The sequence below is a fragment of the Varroa destructor genome, unplaced genomic scaffold (genome assembly GCF_002443255.2).
Source record: "Varroa destructor unplaced genomic scaffold, Vdes_3.0 BEIS01000003.1, whole genome shotgun sequence".
Lineage (NCBI taxonomy): Eukaryota > Metazoa > Arthropoda > Arachnida > Mesostigmata > Varroidae > Varroa > Varroa destructor.
Genome location: NW_019211456.1, coordinates 38,509,914 through 38,524,396, shown reverse-complemented (window position 1 = coordinate 38,524,396; position 14,483 = coordinate 38,509,914). Strand labels below are relative to the sequence as shown.

The 14,483-nt window shown below is 41.7% G+C and overlaps 1 protein-coding gene across 12 annotated transcripts in view; it reads left to right on the top strand.

Annotated features, from left to right (window-relative positions):
- Positions 1-14,483, top strand: part of LOC111247579 (glutamate receptor ionotropic, kainate 1-like) — a 124,464-nt gene that overhangs the window by 78,181 nt on the left and 31,800 nt on the right. For 8 of the 12 annotated variants that reach the window (XM_086982408.1, XM_086982407.1, XM_086982404.1 and 5 more), the window contains 3 exons: positions 13,722-13,880; positions 13,975-14,094; positions 14,344-14,383. The exons of 1 other annotated variant lie outside the window; for it this stretch is intronic. In XM_086982408.1, coding sequence (XP_086838534.1) covers positions 13,722-13,880; positions 13,975-14,094; positions 14,344-14,383 — 319 coding nt within the window. The remainder of the gene's footprint in view (positions 1-13,721; positions 13,881-13,974; positions 14,095-14,343; positions 14,384-14,483) is intronic. 3 more of the 12 variants (XM_086982411.1, XM_086982405.1, XM_086982409.1) reach the window with 2 other exon arrangements.

The window sequence follows — 14,483 nt, the reverse complement described above, 5'->3', positions numbered from 1 at the left end:
AATTGTGTCCTTTGTCAAGGATATCACATATTAACGAAGATGTATATGCAAGCCATACGACTTCGACCACTGGCTGTGTTAACGCTGTGTGTGAACGTGACTACGTAGACAGGCGGAAGGACAGACGGAGAGACAGGCGAACTGAGTCAGAAGGACGTATGCAGACGCCGGTCTTTTTCGCATATACGCGATAATGAACGAACCCAAAGATGCAGCCGGCGGCGATGGTTGTTGCCGTCTTCTGCCCACCCCCATCTTCATCGCCACCATCAGAGGCTCATACGACGGCAAGCGGGGCCGTTATTCTGTTACTAATAGCAATGACGTCTCACTGTACCATTGACGCTGGCTGGCCTATAGCGCTCCACCGTCCCATCGCCTTTTTGCCCTAGACTACTAGCAGTTAGCTGCTAGTTACAATCGTTTGGACTGTTGCTGCTGAAGATGCTATTGCTAGTGATGGTGGTATTTGACTAAGGCGCGAGGGCGGATGCTAAGGCGGTGACAGAGCCGCTGGTTACGGTACGCAACTGCGAAACGAACTGGGACAAAAAAGAGGGCAGAAAAAAATTGAGATGGAAGCGAAAAAAACTAGAGCGAACGCTCGCAGCCGCCTTATGCCACACGGATACTCACGGATTCACAAAGAACGCGTGAGAGGAAGACATAGACGGCCACACAGGCACAGGCACAGGCACAGCACGCACGCTTCGGTTACATGATGGAGACCGACGGAGGAGTGCAGCAACACGGAAGAAGAACTTGGGACGAGGCCAGCAAACGAAGATACTGCATTGAAGTTCGGCCTGTTGATGCTGAATCAAGCCCCAAGAAGAGGAGCAAACGACGCTGGTTTGGGGATTCGGAGGGGCAGGGAGGAATGGAGGGGGAGGTAATTCGCTGCTTGGGAAAGGGAAGCAGCGTCGGAGGAGTAGGAGATTCGCATAAGTGGATGGAGACGGTGCTGCTGAGATTAGCAAGGGAACGATGCAAATTGGAACGGCTGAAATTGGAAGCGTCACCATCGCTGCCATGATTAGACTATATGGAACCGGGTTGGGGCTACGTCAGTTTGTTTGTACGCTTATGTCAGTATATTCATGGATTTCTCTATATGAGTCTATCCGGATGTATGTGCGCTTCGTGCTATAGCTGATATCGTGCAGAGCGGTATGTGCAAGCGGCATGGTCGCTATCTATTTATCCATATATTCCACCCCCTCTTCACAGTATGCCTTTAATGAACGGACCACATCCTTTACGAGTATAACGTTCGCGTAGGCTCAAATCACGTTCAGCTGTGAGTTCAATGAATGTCTAAACAAATGAATACCTAACAAGAAACGAGGATGGAGTCGAGTACGCAACGAAAAGTCATTAATATTATTATTATACGTGTGCGCGAATAAAATATGATAAATATAATATTTGCATTTTTAGAGGCTTTTAAGACGTCCATTGACTTAGGCGATTCTGGTCGTCATTTCGACCGGTGTCCACTCAGTGCGTCTATCAACGTATGTCGTATGATGATTATTGGCCAAAAATTATCGTTCGACGACCAGCAGTCACCACCATAATGACCTCTGGCCCAACGCGCTGTGTCTATGCTCCTCGTCCTCCCGTTCCGCTTCTGGTCGCGGAGGTTGTTGCCAAACTGCACTTTTCCATGGGGCGTGTCTTACAGCGCCCCAACTTCTCTCGTGGGGAAGAAACAAAGATCAGGGGTCAGGGATTCAGTGTAGTTTGAGAAAAGCCAACGAATATGCCGAAAATCTACATCGATTCACTCCTTTCAATATTACAAATATCAACGTAAGGCAGACGCACGCCCTTGATCGTTTTAGTTCTCTTCGCCGATGCCATGCTTCCGTCAGCATAGTTACGCCACAGGGGGTGGGAGTTGCTCTTAGCCCTACATTGCTGCCTCTTGAGCGCTCTCGTGCATTGCTGTAGGCAGTCTCTCTGCGATGCGGTGTCTTTCCACTACTCCCCAGTAGTAAAAATCCTGCTTACGAATACACAGGTGTCTATGTCTCCGCTGTCTATGTATGCTAAACGTATGAAAAGATGTATCTAGTCAGTTCACCACGCTGAGCATATCCGCTTGTGAACGAACACCTCGCCTCGGGTGTCTTCGGCTAACACCGTCTTTCCATATCCCTTTAAGCGTCCGCGTAGACGCCGGCATGGTTCGGTACGCGGGAAACGTCCACCTGGGCCCATTTTACCCCCTAGCGGATCACCATAGTTACGTATAAAGTTGGTTGAAAGATGCACGCCCGGAAGATCTTTGAATGTGTCCTGATTATGGCCAGGGAACTATTAAAATTCATAGGTAGATTTTCGTTCTGGGTCTGGACCATAGCCGAATTATACGTATAAATTTATGATTTGAATACGGATCACGGCCTTTCTCAATAGTGACAGTATGCTTTGATAATGCGTGCTTAGAGAATTAAAACTTTAAAACGTGAACAGCGTAGATAGCACGAATATTATCGTATCTATCATAACTATTAAAACCACTATTACGCCTTTGCTTTGAGAGGTTGATTTGAAATGACGGCAGCTCTAAAGCCTAATTCATTGTTGCTGCAAATACTTTTATGCATATGTTTTTGTGTTTCTATAAAATTCAATCGAATAAAATGCCAGGCCCAACGATACGTGTTACACACAATACACACACACACACTTAATTATTATAATTACACACAATTTGAAGTCTAGTACTTATTAATAAAATACATACTAAAATATCCCATCGAGTGCCTTGCTCGTGTCGATGGCGTTTACCATAGTGAGGTTAATTTAGCTTCCCCGTTTAACTCTAATAATGCGAAAAGGCCATACAATGAGGTACCAATTTACCTCATTTATTAACTAATAGGTACTATTAGCTTTTATTTTTATTATTAATTTTCATACTACAAGCTAAAAGTAATATTCGAATTGATTGTTCGCATTTAGGACCTGGCCTTAAACTTGAAGTGAGCACGGCTTTTCGTTAGACAAATATTCTAAGACTTATTTTTATCGAGCGGGTGTCTGCTTCGTAGTCTTATACGAGACCGTTTCTCGACTTCACCAATCCAAAGCATGGGTCTTTGTCAAATCCCTCATAGTAGTATAAAAACTACAGCAGTTTATGAGCTCGTTGATTTTCATGCCAGTCATACTTCGATTTGAACAGAATTGTGATGATGTGCTCGCCTTTTTCCAACGTACTATATTTTCTTACCTTTTAAGCTGACGAGGCAAAGGACCATATATACCCTATATGTTCATATCTGAGCTGTTTGATCTAGGAATCATAAATTAGAAATAAAGGAAGTATGAATTATGTCAAATTATATTTCGAATGTGAGACTATAAATGGAAAACTACAAAATATTTTTATGGCATTTCGCATGCATAGGTCTAGATCAAAGATCAAGAGTAATATTGTGCGCGCACTGCTGATCACTATCAGTTGAATCTTCAAGTATTTATTTGATAGTCGGGCTTGGGCTTAAATAAAAAAAATAATAAGAAGAAGAATAATTGGGTGATATGATTAGCTTCTTTACCAAACTTAGTTGGCAAACTTTAGTACACAACCAAACCCAAATCGTACAGAGACACACTGAGGTTCGCGAAGGGCAACAGACGACTTGCCCTTCGCCCCAACAATTTTGCACCATCCAGTATCCAATAAAAAAGTAATCCTATGTTTTTTCTGTACCGAACAGGATTGCTGCCAAAATAGTATTCTAATCCCTAATGCCGTAGTTGCTTCTCTAGCTTCTCCCTTCACCTTGTGCTATTTTCCCTGAATCTTTGTAGTATAATAGTATACACCGTCCACTATACGCGGTCAGAAAAGCAAAATGTAGTTACAGTAATAAAGTTCGCACGAGGGTGATAAATTTTCACGGGGCAAGTAGATGTTAAAGGAAAAATTCTTTTAAGGCCGGTTATAGAACGGACCTCTTACGTTTTTTTACAAAGATGCTCGTTTTCGGTAAAATGTGTCCGATGACAAATTGGTTGGGGATGCTTCCTGATACTACTATATGTACTCTATTGTGTATGAAGCCGTAAGTTTCTTTCGAATTGCTGGCCGGCATACGCAGACCCCCAGATCTGTTAATTCCTTCGAAAACGTGAAACTATTTTGATGTTTCGCGTTTATGTTCTCGACTGTATGTGTTTAGGCAATTTTGAATATTTACAAATCAGCAAATACGTACATAAGAAATCCTAGTATCACTCCAATTGCCAAAATGCCAGTTACTTGAGCAGGTCTCGGCTCGAGATTGGACATCGATACACTCAACCCTTGAGAAAATTTCGAGAAACAAGAAAATGCAATAAAAAAATTATTTCCTCCATCTGCCCAAACTCTTGACAAGTATTTGAAACGTTACTAGCGCAACATTTAGAAGGGATGTCTGATTTCACAGGACCAGCGCACTCACGTACGCTCTCCGTTACTACAAATACTCGCCTGTTATGAGGATATATTGTATTATGTAGACCGCTGATATTTCTATGCTATGCGGCCATCACCATAGCAGACAGGAAATAGGGAAAATGTAAAACATTTTCCAAACAATGCCCCAACAAAAAAAATCTGCTACAAGAGCACCTTAGCACTCTGCTGTTTATCCGCGGAGGCTCTTATAATCAACTAGCCCCTCTGTTGTCATGCGCGCACTCCTTACCACCATTATCACAACTGTTGACCTCGTTGTGGGCAACGTCTGGAAAAACGGAGCACCACCGTAAGACGCTAAGCCAACTAGTCGCACTTCAGCTTTTGTTTTGAGTCTTCGATGTAGTTATTTCGTCTTTGTCTGGTACGCCGATCCCATCGTACTTTGACGGCACTCAGAACGGGCCAACGACGGGTCCTTACTTGTTGCGAAAATCGGCGGAGGACACCATGTAACGGATGGCTCATCGAGCTCATCGGAATAAAAAGCGTGGTCCACACTCTGCTCCACACACCGCGCGCCGATGCACCTGATTACATGTACGCGAGAAGGGGGAGTCGGCGGCTGGAACGCGATTGAGAGTTCCGTTGTTACAAAGCTTTTATATAGACGCTAGAAATTGGAACACCTCCAGTTAGCTACGAGGTGCTAGTGGCAAGCCTGAAGTGAGATCAAAGGAGGAAGCCTCTTTCGCCGGCCAGCTTGACGGCCCACATTATTAGACGGTAAGATCGAATAAGCGAAAAACAACGTGAAAAGAGAAAAACCAGAGAGGGACGAAGTACGAAAAAGTAGAGGGGCAAACAAACTTTAGCGGTAGCTGGATCACCCCCGTGCACATTCCCACCATACGTCTCTATCACAACAACAACAACAACAACTAGCGCTGCTGTTACTACCACCTCGTCGTTGATAGTAGGCGTCGACGGTTCCTTTTTTCATTCTTCTTAGTTGGCTCACAGCTCGTACCAGGTACGCTCCTTATCCAAATATAATAAGCCTTTGAGCTATGGAGTTTTCAGTCGCTACTTGCGCCGCAGTTGCCGGGACGTTGGAGACAGACAGAAAGATGCCCGCCAGCGGGCGGATTTGAGATGCTTAGCCAGTGGAGTATTATCTGCGCGAGTGTTCTTTAGATATAGCTAGACTCACCAGGCAGTAGAAAAGCAGTCAGAGGGGCTTAGATAAAAGCAAAAGATTGATTTAGTTCCTCCCTTGATGCGATCTCAAGCACTCAGTGCCTATATAAACGTAAACGATGTTTACATTCGTTCTCAGTAACTGTCGTTTAACGAGTAATCACATTTTTTGGGTTGGCCTACTATCAGGATTATCTAAATAATTTCATGCTATTCAACTCTTTCGAGCCGCATTTGGTAATTGTTTCGTGTGCACACTGCAGGACAAATCTGCTTCAACCGTGCAATTTGCTGATTGGTAAGCATTTTCTGCCTGTGTGGCATGTCTATTTTCCGTTGACAAAAACGTAGGACGATCAGTCCAGGTCATGCTATATCAACCATATTGTCTTCGGCTTGGAGTTTGTCTCCATTTAAAATTTAGTCGTCATCGCGAGAGCGGCCCATACGCCGCCCCGATAAAGCACAGACTTTAAAGAAGCTAGAAGAACAATGCGACAGTTCCTGATGCCATATTGAAGGCATTTGTATTTTCAGGTGTACAAATCTTTCGGCTTGTTATATCCGGACGTCGTTAATGTTACCTAAAATTGCAAGACATTCCGTACACGAACAGTTCTCTGAGATAACGCATTCGCAAATTGAAAGTATATTTCTCTTTACCTATTTAACCTATTTTTCTGTTAAAAAGTGTACGGCAATTCCGGTAAGTTGATTCAGTTCTCCATGGCTCACCCATACAGGTTCACAGTGAACCTGTTCCAAAACTTACGTATCGAACAAAGCAAGTTACTGCACGTTGTTGACTAGTGTTGTTTCTTCTGTATAGATAAAGTTGCCTCCGATGACCCGGTAGGTCGGAGACAACTTCTCTCTCATGTCTCTAATAAATTAGAGGATTTCACCATATATTTACCAAAACGTGATGGAGATTGAATGAAGGATTACGCATTCATATGTTTCTAGTGAAACTACATACACTGTAGCAAGCGTGTAGTTCTATATCGCTGTGTGATTGATTCCTGTTTGTTCCGTTCAAAGGATTGGTTAGAGCTAGACATAATCTGGTAACGATTGTCAATGAGAATTACTGATCGTGCGGGTGATCGGACGAAGGCGATCTCCGCTTTCCCATTTTGTTTCCGTGTTTTAAGCAATAGCTTCTCAGCAAATTCTACCGGTCAACGCTGGCGTAAACGAGAAGCCTTTGTCAGGTACAGAGAGGTACTTAAATTGTCCACCCTTTGATATAGATTATTTTTGGCCTATTGATTCATATAAGCATAAACGAACAAGGAAACGCAACTCTGAAATGCAAGAAAGGCAGGCGTCTATAAAGGCCTCCTTTAATCTATCACATACACTTTTTTCAAAGAGCTAATTTAGTAATGAACGTTGTTGCAATTTGGAGCTGTCGGTCTACGCTCGACTGGTCAACAGGATCAAGGAAAATTCGTGCATGTTTCACCACTATTTTATTTGTCCTTAAACTGGCGATGTCTGAAACGAAGATAGGCCCATATGGCCCATTCGAATAGAGGCTCGAGCTGCATTTCTCGTCGCCCTGCTCACACTAAAGCGCTTAATCACACGTTCCCACTAGTTGGATTTTAGGTGTCATCGCAAAACAATGTCCTGACGCATACTATCACAAGCTAAAAATCCTAGTGATCTAGTTTTAATTTCGGTGACTTAGGCAGTTACGCGAAACCCACCATCAATGGGTTCAATCAAGGTTCTATGACAAGCTTCCGTGGTACCTTTGTTGATCTCGATTAAATACATAATATTGTACTGAATAACTCCAATGTCATCCATCATTAACTAATCTTCCTATAGCATCGTAACGTTTCTCTGCACGCGGCTTTTAAAACGCTCGCTTGGCTTAACGATTGATAGTGGACCGATAGTGGAAATATGTTTCAGAGGCCAGCTTACCTACAGACAGATCAATCAAGTGTTGATCTGTTTTAGATCCTGTCTTTCCACTGCAAAGACGTTTAGACCATTTTGTAATATTACAATGGCAATTTCTATATTGAATGATCTTCAAAACAATCTTTAAAAGGCCGGTTAATAATGTAAATGCTCTGAGACAACAACTGCTGTGATATTCATGAAACAGGGACTCTCACGGATCAAATATGAGTATCAGGATAACAGAATGATGTGATCTTATAACGCCGATGGAGCCCTCCGAAAAATAGCGCTCTTCGCAGGTAAAAACGTCTCAGCTGATAACCTACAGATCCTAGATATTTTGTACACCGAGATCGAGTAAATGAATAATTATCTACTGATTTATAGTCAGCCTTAGTCCCGATAATTTCCGTTCGTTTAACTAGCCTAGAGAACCATAACGATCAATTTAGGAAACAATGGCGTGTTTCCGTAAATTTAATGAAACCGTAATTTACAAAGCAAACATAATCTTTTAATCGAATATTTTATACTAAGGATAACCTATCGTGAGAATACGCTATAGGTAGTTATGTACGACCCGCATCTTTTCACGATCTACATCATGTTGGTTTAGTTCTTATTAAAAATGGGTTGAGCAACAAGCAAAAAGCAACGCGAATGCTTAGTCATATAATATTACTCAGAGAACAAAGTTCCCTCCATTTCAGAGGGGTCCCAGAACAGAGGGGCTCTGTTTGATGTGGACAGTCGCAGCGCATCATAGATTATTTTAAGTGCTAGCACTAGAACAGATGATCAACCAACAAATGTGTGTCAGCGTCAAAGAGATGCAAAGGATTACGGAAACACAAGACCTTGTGTCTTTTTTTTTCCAGCCTCAATTAGGTAGACTCTTCAAGCTCAATCTAGAAAGCACCACTTACGTGTATAACTTAAGCCTGCTTTTAGCTCCAGTATAACTTTGCAATTTATGATTGAACCGAGTTAAAGTTTTCGCCCTCTCTCTATTTCGAAGAAAGCAGTCTAAGTTGCTACCGATAGCAAGAAAGCATTCCTGACAAAAGCCCCACATATAACAAAGTTTAAAGCCACTGTCTGGAGGAATTCTTGCAGGATGCAAATTGTACGAGTATAGTATAGAGCAAGTCGTACCAGGCAGATGAGCTGATTCCGAGAGCATTATTGTAACAGAATCGCGTCTGTTACGCTCAGATTACTGCGCCCCTGGCATTGCCCCCTCCAGGAGCACTACATGTGTAAATATAGTATGATTACTCATAAAAATCCCAAGGGCATTCGTTGTGTCTGAACTCAATCTGACGCAGGATGTTATTATCGAGAACGGATGACGCTATCCTGCTGTTCGTATTGTTACCGCGCTAACTGACTGTTAATTTGTTCTCGGTTTTTTTCCCTTGCCCTTTATACTGGCTAGCTAGATCAGCTAAGAATGATATTACTGCTGCTTGTTCCTCGCTCATATATTGGTAATGAAAGCTAGTTTCTGTCTTTTCGCTTTAAGCATGCATAGGTATGACATATATAAATGATTATTTGGCCCGGGTAGTGGTTGGCCGTAGTCCATACATCAACAGTTGTCACCAAAATAAGATCGTATAAGTCCAAGAAAGTCGGCCTGATCTCAGTAAGTAGGATTGTGGAGTATCACTATTTTTGTTTGGCATTGTCTATTTTCTGTACTGTAAAATCAATCCATTGATGCATGTCCGTTCGTCCTAGTACATGGCAAAAATAGATCACGTTCAACTTACGAACGTGACCGAATATTTTTTGCGAGTTAACCAAGTTTGACTCGACAGGCTTTTTTTCCGTGGATATTTTTGCAAAACTCACCTTTTTTGTTTTATCAACAAAGCAAAAATTCAGGTTCATCAAAAAAACACTTCCATAGCTTTATTTTCATCTTTAGATGTTGTGTTTAATTCTGAAATATGTTAATGCTTGGATTTTGTTTAAATGTCTTCATTAAGAACTGCATTGGCGTAACATCTGTTTGAATAATTCCATCACGTAATCAGGCTTCAACGTTATTGCATCTTTTACCTTCATCAGCGCTTGTTAGAGACATCTGTAGGGTAGACCACTGCCGCTCGTTTCAAGACTTTAACTCGAACGTGTCCAGCATGACAAAATCTAAGATAAGGGTTTACCTTTCGTACCCTCAATGACCTAAACCAACGAACAGCGACTGAGACCATTGTGTAAACGTGCCATATGCTTCATATAGTGGGACCGATGAAAGCCGTATCGTCAACGTCTAGTGACTAACTTTGCTTAGTGTATAAAATATATGCGTCACTGATTATCCATATCTCATAGAGTCGTACAGGGAGCATGGTTGGCCTGTTTGCTGAATAATATATTAATCCTCCGGTTATGGTCGTAATATCGCCATTGATAACGACCCAGTAATTTCCACATGTAGCGATGATGCCCAGAAACTATAACCGTGCGTTATTTTCAATGCGAGGAAGCCAGCGTGGACGTGTGCGCTTAGCTTTACTGGCTGTTGGTAACAGTTTTGCCAGTGGAAAGATGCTGTTTGTTATTTCAGTTTGGTACTCAGCTGAACGGTGAAGGAGGACGAGAATAAGCTTCGTGATCTTGTTGTGCTTTCTCGTTCAATCATCAGATATATACATATATACATCTCAGAAATAACGGCAAAGACATTATTATTATTATTATGGAAGATCAATTGCGAGAATGTAGATTTCGAATTTAAGGGCACTTGGAAGATACCATACCCATGCCATTTCCCAGCTTAGCTTCCACTATCAAAATCCAGCACGTTCTAATTGTCGCAATATAATTGTTATCCCTTGAAACAGGTGTTCGTGCTAACATAGCATAGTGAAACGCAGTGGGCCATTGAAGCAAGAAAGCCTTTAATTTACCTATGCTACTGTAGCTTCTCGTCCTTGTTTCGAATTTATACGCATTATCTCTAGTGACCACCAATAAAACCTTTGCTTTTATTTAAACTGACTCTTCCAGTTTTGCGCGAACCATTCAGGGATCTCTAGGATTGCTCTTAAGGCCAGCGAGAAACGAACAGCCCCGCAAGGCCTGTTTAAGTTTCCGTTCCTATATTGTCGTCTTGACCTCGTGGTTTCGTGTTATCGTTTCATCGACCCACCTTTACGGCTCGCCGAAACCTTTTAACTTTCGCCGTAGCACGGTTCTCAGCGACATCCTTAATATGATTATGTTCATTTGGGAGTTTATGCTGGGCTCAGCTCTGCTAACATTTGAAGGGAATATTGAATGAACACTCGATATCGGAGTCTAACTATGATCCTATACAGAGAAAAGGCCTCTCGCTAGCAATATTACCATAATGTAAAGACGCAGGTAGATTTTAAACCTACATGCTGTTGTTCACTAGCGTAGCTTGGCCAGGCGTTAGTCGATTAGCGAGCCCAATTGTCAGCGCCCACGTAACGTTTTGTTGTCCTTAACTTAGAGCCTATTCATATTTAAGCAAATGTCACCTGATTGGAAGCATAGGGATTCTTCCGTGGCCGCTTTAAGATGAAGCTGAATCAGGCCTTTTGACCTTTTGAATCGATAGAAATACACTTGAACCTAGTGACTACGTTTTTATATTACATTTACATATAAGCACAGGTATTAACTACTACGAGATACTGGACAAGTCTGTTTAGTTGGCGTAATATGAAGACGTGTCCTGTAGCTATACAGATAAGGAGTCATAAATATAATTCGTTAAAGATACGGAACCGTCACTACCCGCTATCGCAACCTCAAAATCTGAAGTACAACTTTGTCCTATCAGATGCCATTTACACTTGCGACAGCCAAACGATCGAGGCGGATTGTTAGCTTCTTTTTTATGCCGATAATAGTAGTTGTTTCGAATGCGCGACATAATATTATCAAACGCTCACAAATGGACGAGGCACAAAGAAGGGCACATCGGAGTTTTAAAGCGAATATTTCAGTGGTTATGAAAAAGGCTGACGTGATACGTATATCATATAGCTTGTATTCATTACAGCTCTTTCTGCAGGCGTTTATCTATTACACACGATTCGCTAACACCGTCATTTTATGATTGCCTCGCGTGTGAACGTAATTATATTAATGGTTCATATCACGATTGAGAAACCTCCAAGGCAGATTAGCCAGTTGAACGGACGGGTGCCCGAACGTGTCTACAAGCGTGATGGGGTACGTCTAGACGCGCTCGCGTGATTATACTGGAAACTTATGTAAATCGCTAGTTAAAATATGCTATTTTCCTGTTCTGCTATCGTTGATGTTCTAGGGGCAAGGCAGAGTGTGTTGGTGATAAAGCACGACCTTTATTATTGGTTAGGGAGAACCGGGACGACTGCCAGGTATCTTTGCATATCGAGAACCTGAACACTGTTTAATTTGGAATCTGACTTTACGTACTTTGTTATTCGGCCATCGGGATTACCGCCGGCCGCCTCGCAGATAGACTTCTGTTGCATACAAAAACAACTTGATGGACCTTGATAGTACACCGAAAGACCGTTAAATCGAATGGATCCATTGAAAATTCTGGATGTGTGCTATGAATGCTAGAGCCCATGCCGAGATATTATGCATTGTTCTTAGGTTAGACGAGCCACGATAAGTAAATGGCCAAACTCTACCGAGCCTCCATCAGGAAAGCTTCCCACGCTAAGAGGGTATGCCTGGGCGAAGGAAAACGGATAACAACAAATTATCCTGGAAAAATCTAAAACGGCATTGTATGAGATTAAGAGAAGCATTGGTCTGCAAAACATATTGCCATTGTACTCTATTTCGCTTTAATTAATACTTGTGTATAAACGCAGTTACGCCTGTCCAAGCAGAAATCGCTGCAGAAAAGTCAGGTAAAAAAATTTGTTTGATAATCCTACTGTTACTCAGAGAGCTCGAAGAGTAGGTAAATATTCTGCCAGGGCTCAAGTCTATATAAGTTTTTCGTAATACTCGTGTGCTGTAAAACAACGTAGGTTATAGATTCTGCGTCCTCATGAACGTACCTTGACGGCAAGCTAAAACGGAAATCTCCAACGGTAGCATGGCGTAACATTTCCAAGGTTTTGCTTGATCCGTACAAGGTAAAGTCAATCTCGGACACTTAATGGTCCCTTAAGATAAATATTTAAGACGTACTATAAACAGTCAGTAAATTAGCGAATTTAGGCTGCGCGGGACGGAAGATAGAACGGCCGGCGGTGTTTCAACGATATATGTATATATAAAGATATGATTCGGCTTTTTTTAACTAGAGGTTTTGCAGAGCGCACATAAATAGAATCCAGAGGTGCATAGATGACGTTCATCGGAAACGTTCGGCAGGGTCGATTGTACGTCCAAATCAGTGACAAAATAGCAACAAAACACAACGATTGCAAAAAACACTATCACTACCCGATCCTAAATTAGGGGTGGGTGTTCATGCAAAGCTATATATATATATATATATATATATATATATAGGTTTTTTGTCTATCGATATGTAGTAAGGCTTGGCAAAAAATGTCAAAGCTACATATTATATTCAACGGTTTGGGTCTCTCCTACAGACGGTTTGACTTGGACAGCAGTAATGGAAGGTTTTGTCGCTATCCAGCGTTGTACGATTTCCGGACGCTTTGATCAGACTGCAATAAACTATATTAGGATTACAGAACAGTACCTATACTGCTTACCAATGGCTAGGATGGCAACGGTGTCAAGAGCACACCATTTTTAGCGGTTGCAAATACTCCGCCTTTGCTAGTGATTAAAATATAATACGGTGTATCTAGTATGTATACAAAAGTGTAACCATTGAAACACGCAGAGTCGCAATAAAGATTTCCAAACAAATCCTAGAGACTTGTTCTAACAAAGCACTCGGCAAAATCTTCCCTTTGATGTATAATATACGCTTGAAAGCTGCAATTACTGTTCAATTTTACCAACTAGATACCGTTTTTTTTTCGTCCAACACACTGATTTAAGCGTTAAAAAATTTAAACATTTATTCGGTATGCTTGTATAGTGAACTATATCAAATGGCTTTTCTTAGGCTCCACTCGTTGCACAGACGACTGATGGAAAATCTCGTAAAAAAAAAAGAAAGAAAGAAAGAGGGTCGAGTCCTTATTTTTTTGCGAACCGATTTCAGCGCACGTTCGAAGGAGCAACGGGCCGTGTGAACTTTAACGAGAAGGGTATCAGAGAAGACTTTGTGCTTTTCGTTACTGAACTCGGAACTGACGGACTTGAGGAGGTACTAAACAAGTATTGCATATCCTTCTTCTGGTATTGTCGAAAAGACGGACAGGTAAAATCCCTTTATTACTGAATTGTACGCAGATCGCTTAGAATATTATGTCACAATAACTATAACCGTTGCGTTGCGTTGCTTGACAACTTAGATTGGCATCTGGTCGAAGTCTAGCGGACTAAATATTACGAATGATGAAAATGAATTTGAATTGAGCAAGGAAGAAAAAACGAAGATCGACGATATACATCTTCGGATTGTCACAGTGATGGTGAGTATGTACTGTTCGACGCTTCCCAGATAAACGTTTGCTCATTTTACCCGGTAGAAAACAAACAGAGTGTCAATTTGTATATATATATATATAAGCATATTGAGGATTGAGTCTCTGATGCAAATTAAACACAATCTGAATGTTTACACTGTCGAAATCAGCAGAGGACGCGTTTACCTAAATTGTCCTAATGTAACAATTATCTGACTCAAGTATCCCGCGAAACGACAATGCGCTCTATTTCAGATTCCTCCATGGATAATGAAGGACGAGAAGCTATCGACAGGTTCGTATTAACTATGTGGACTAGTAGAACATATTTGTCGATGGCACGTTTTTTTATTATTACGCAGTTATTGGTATTATCCACTACGCATAGCCTTACA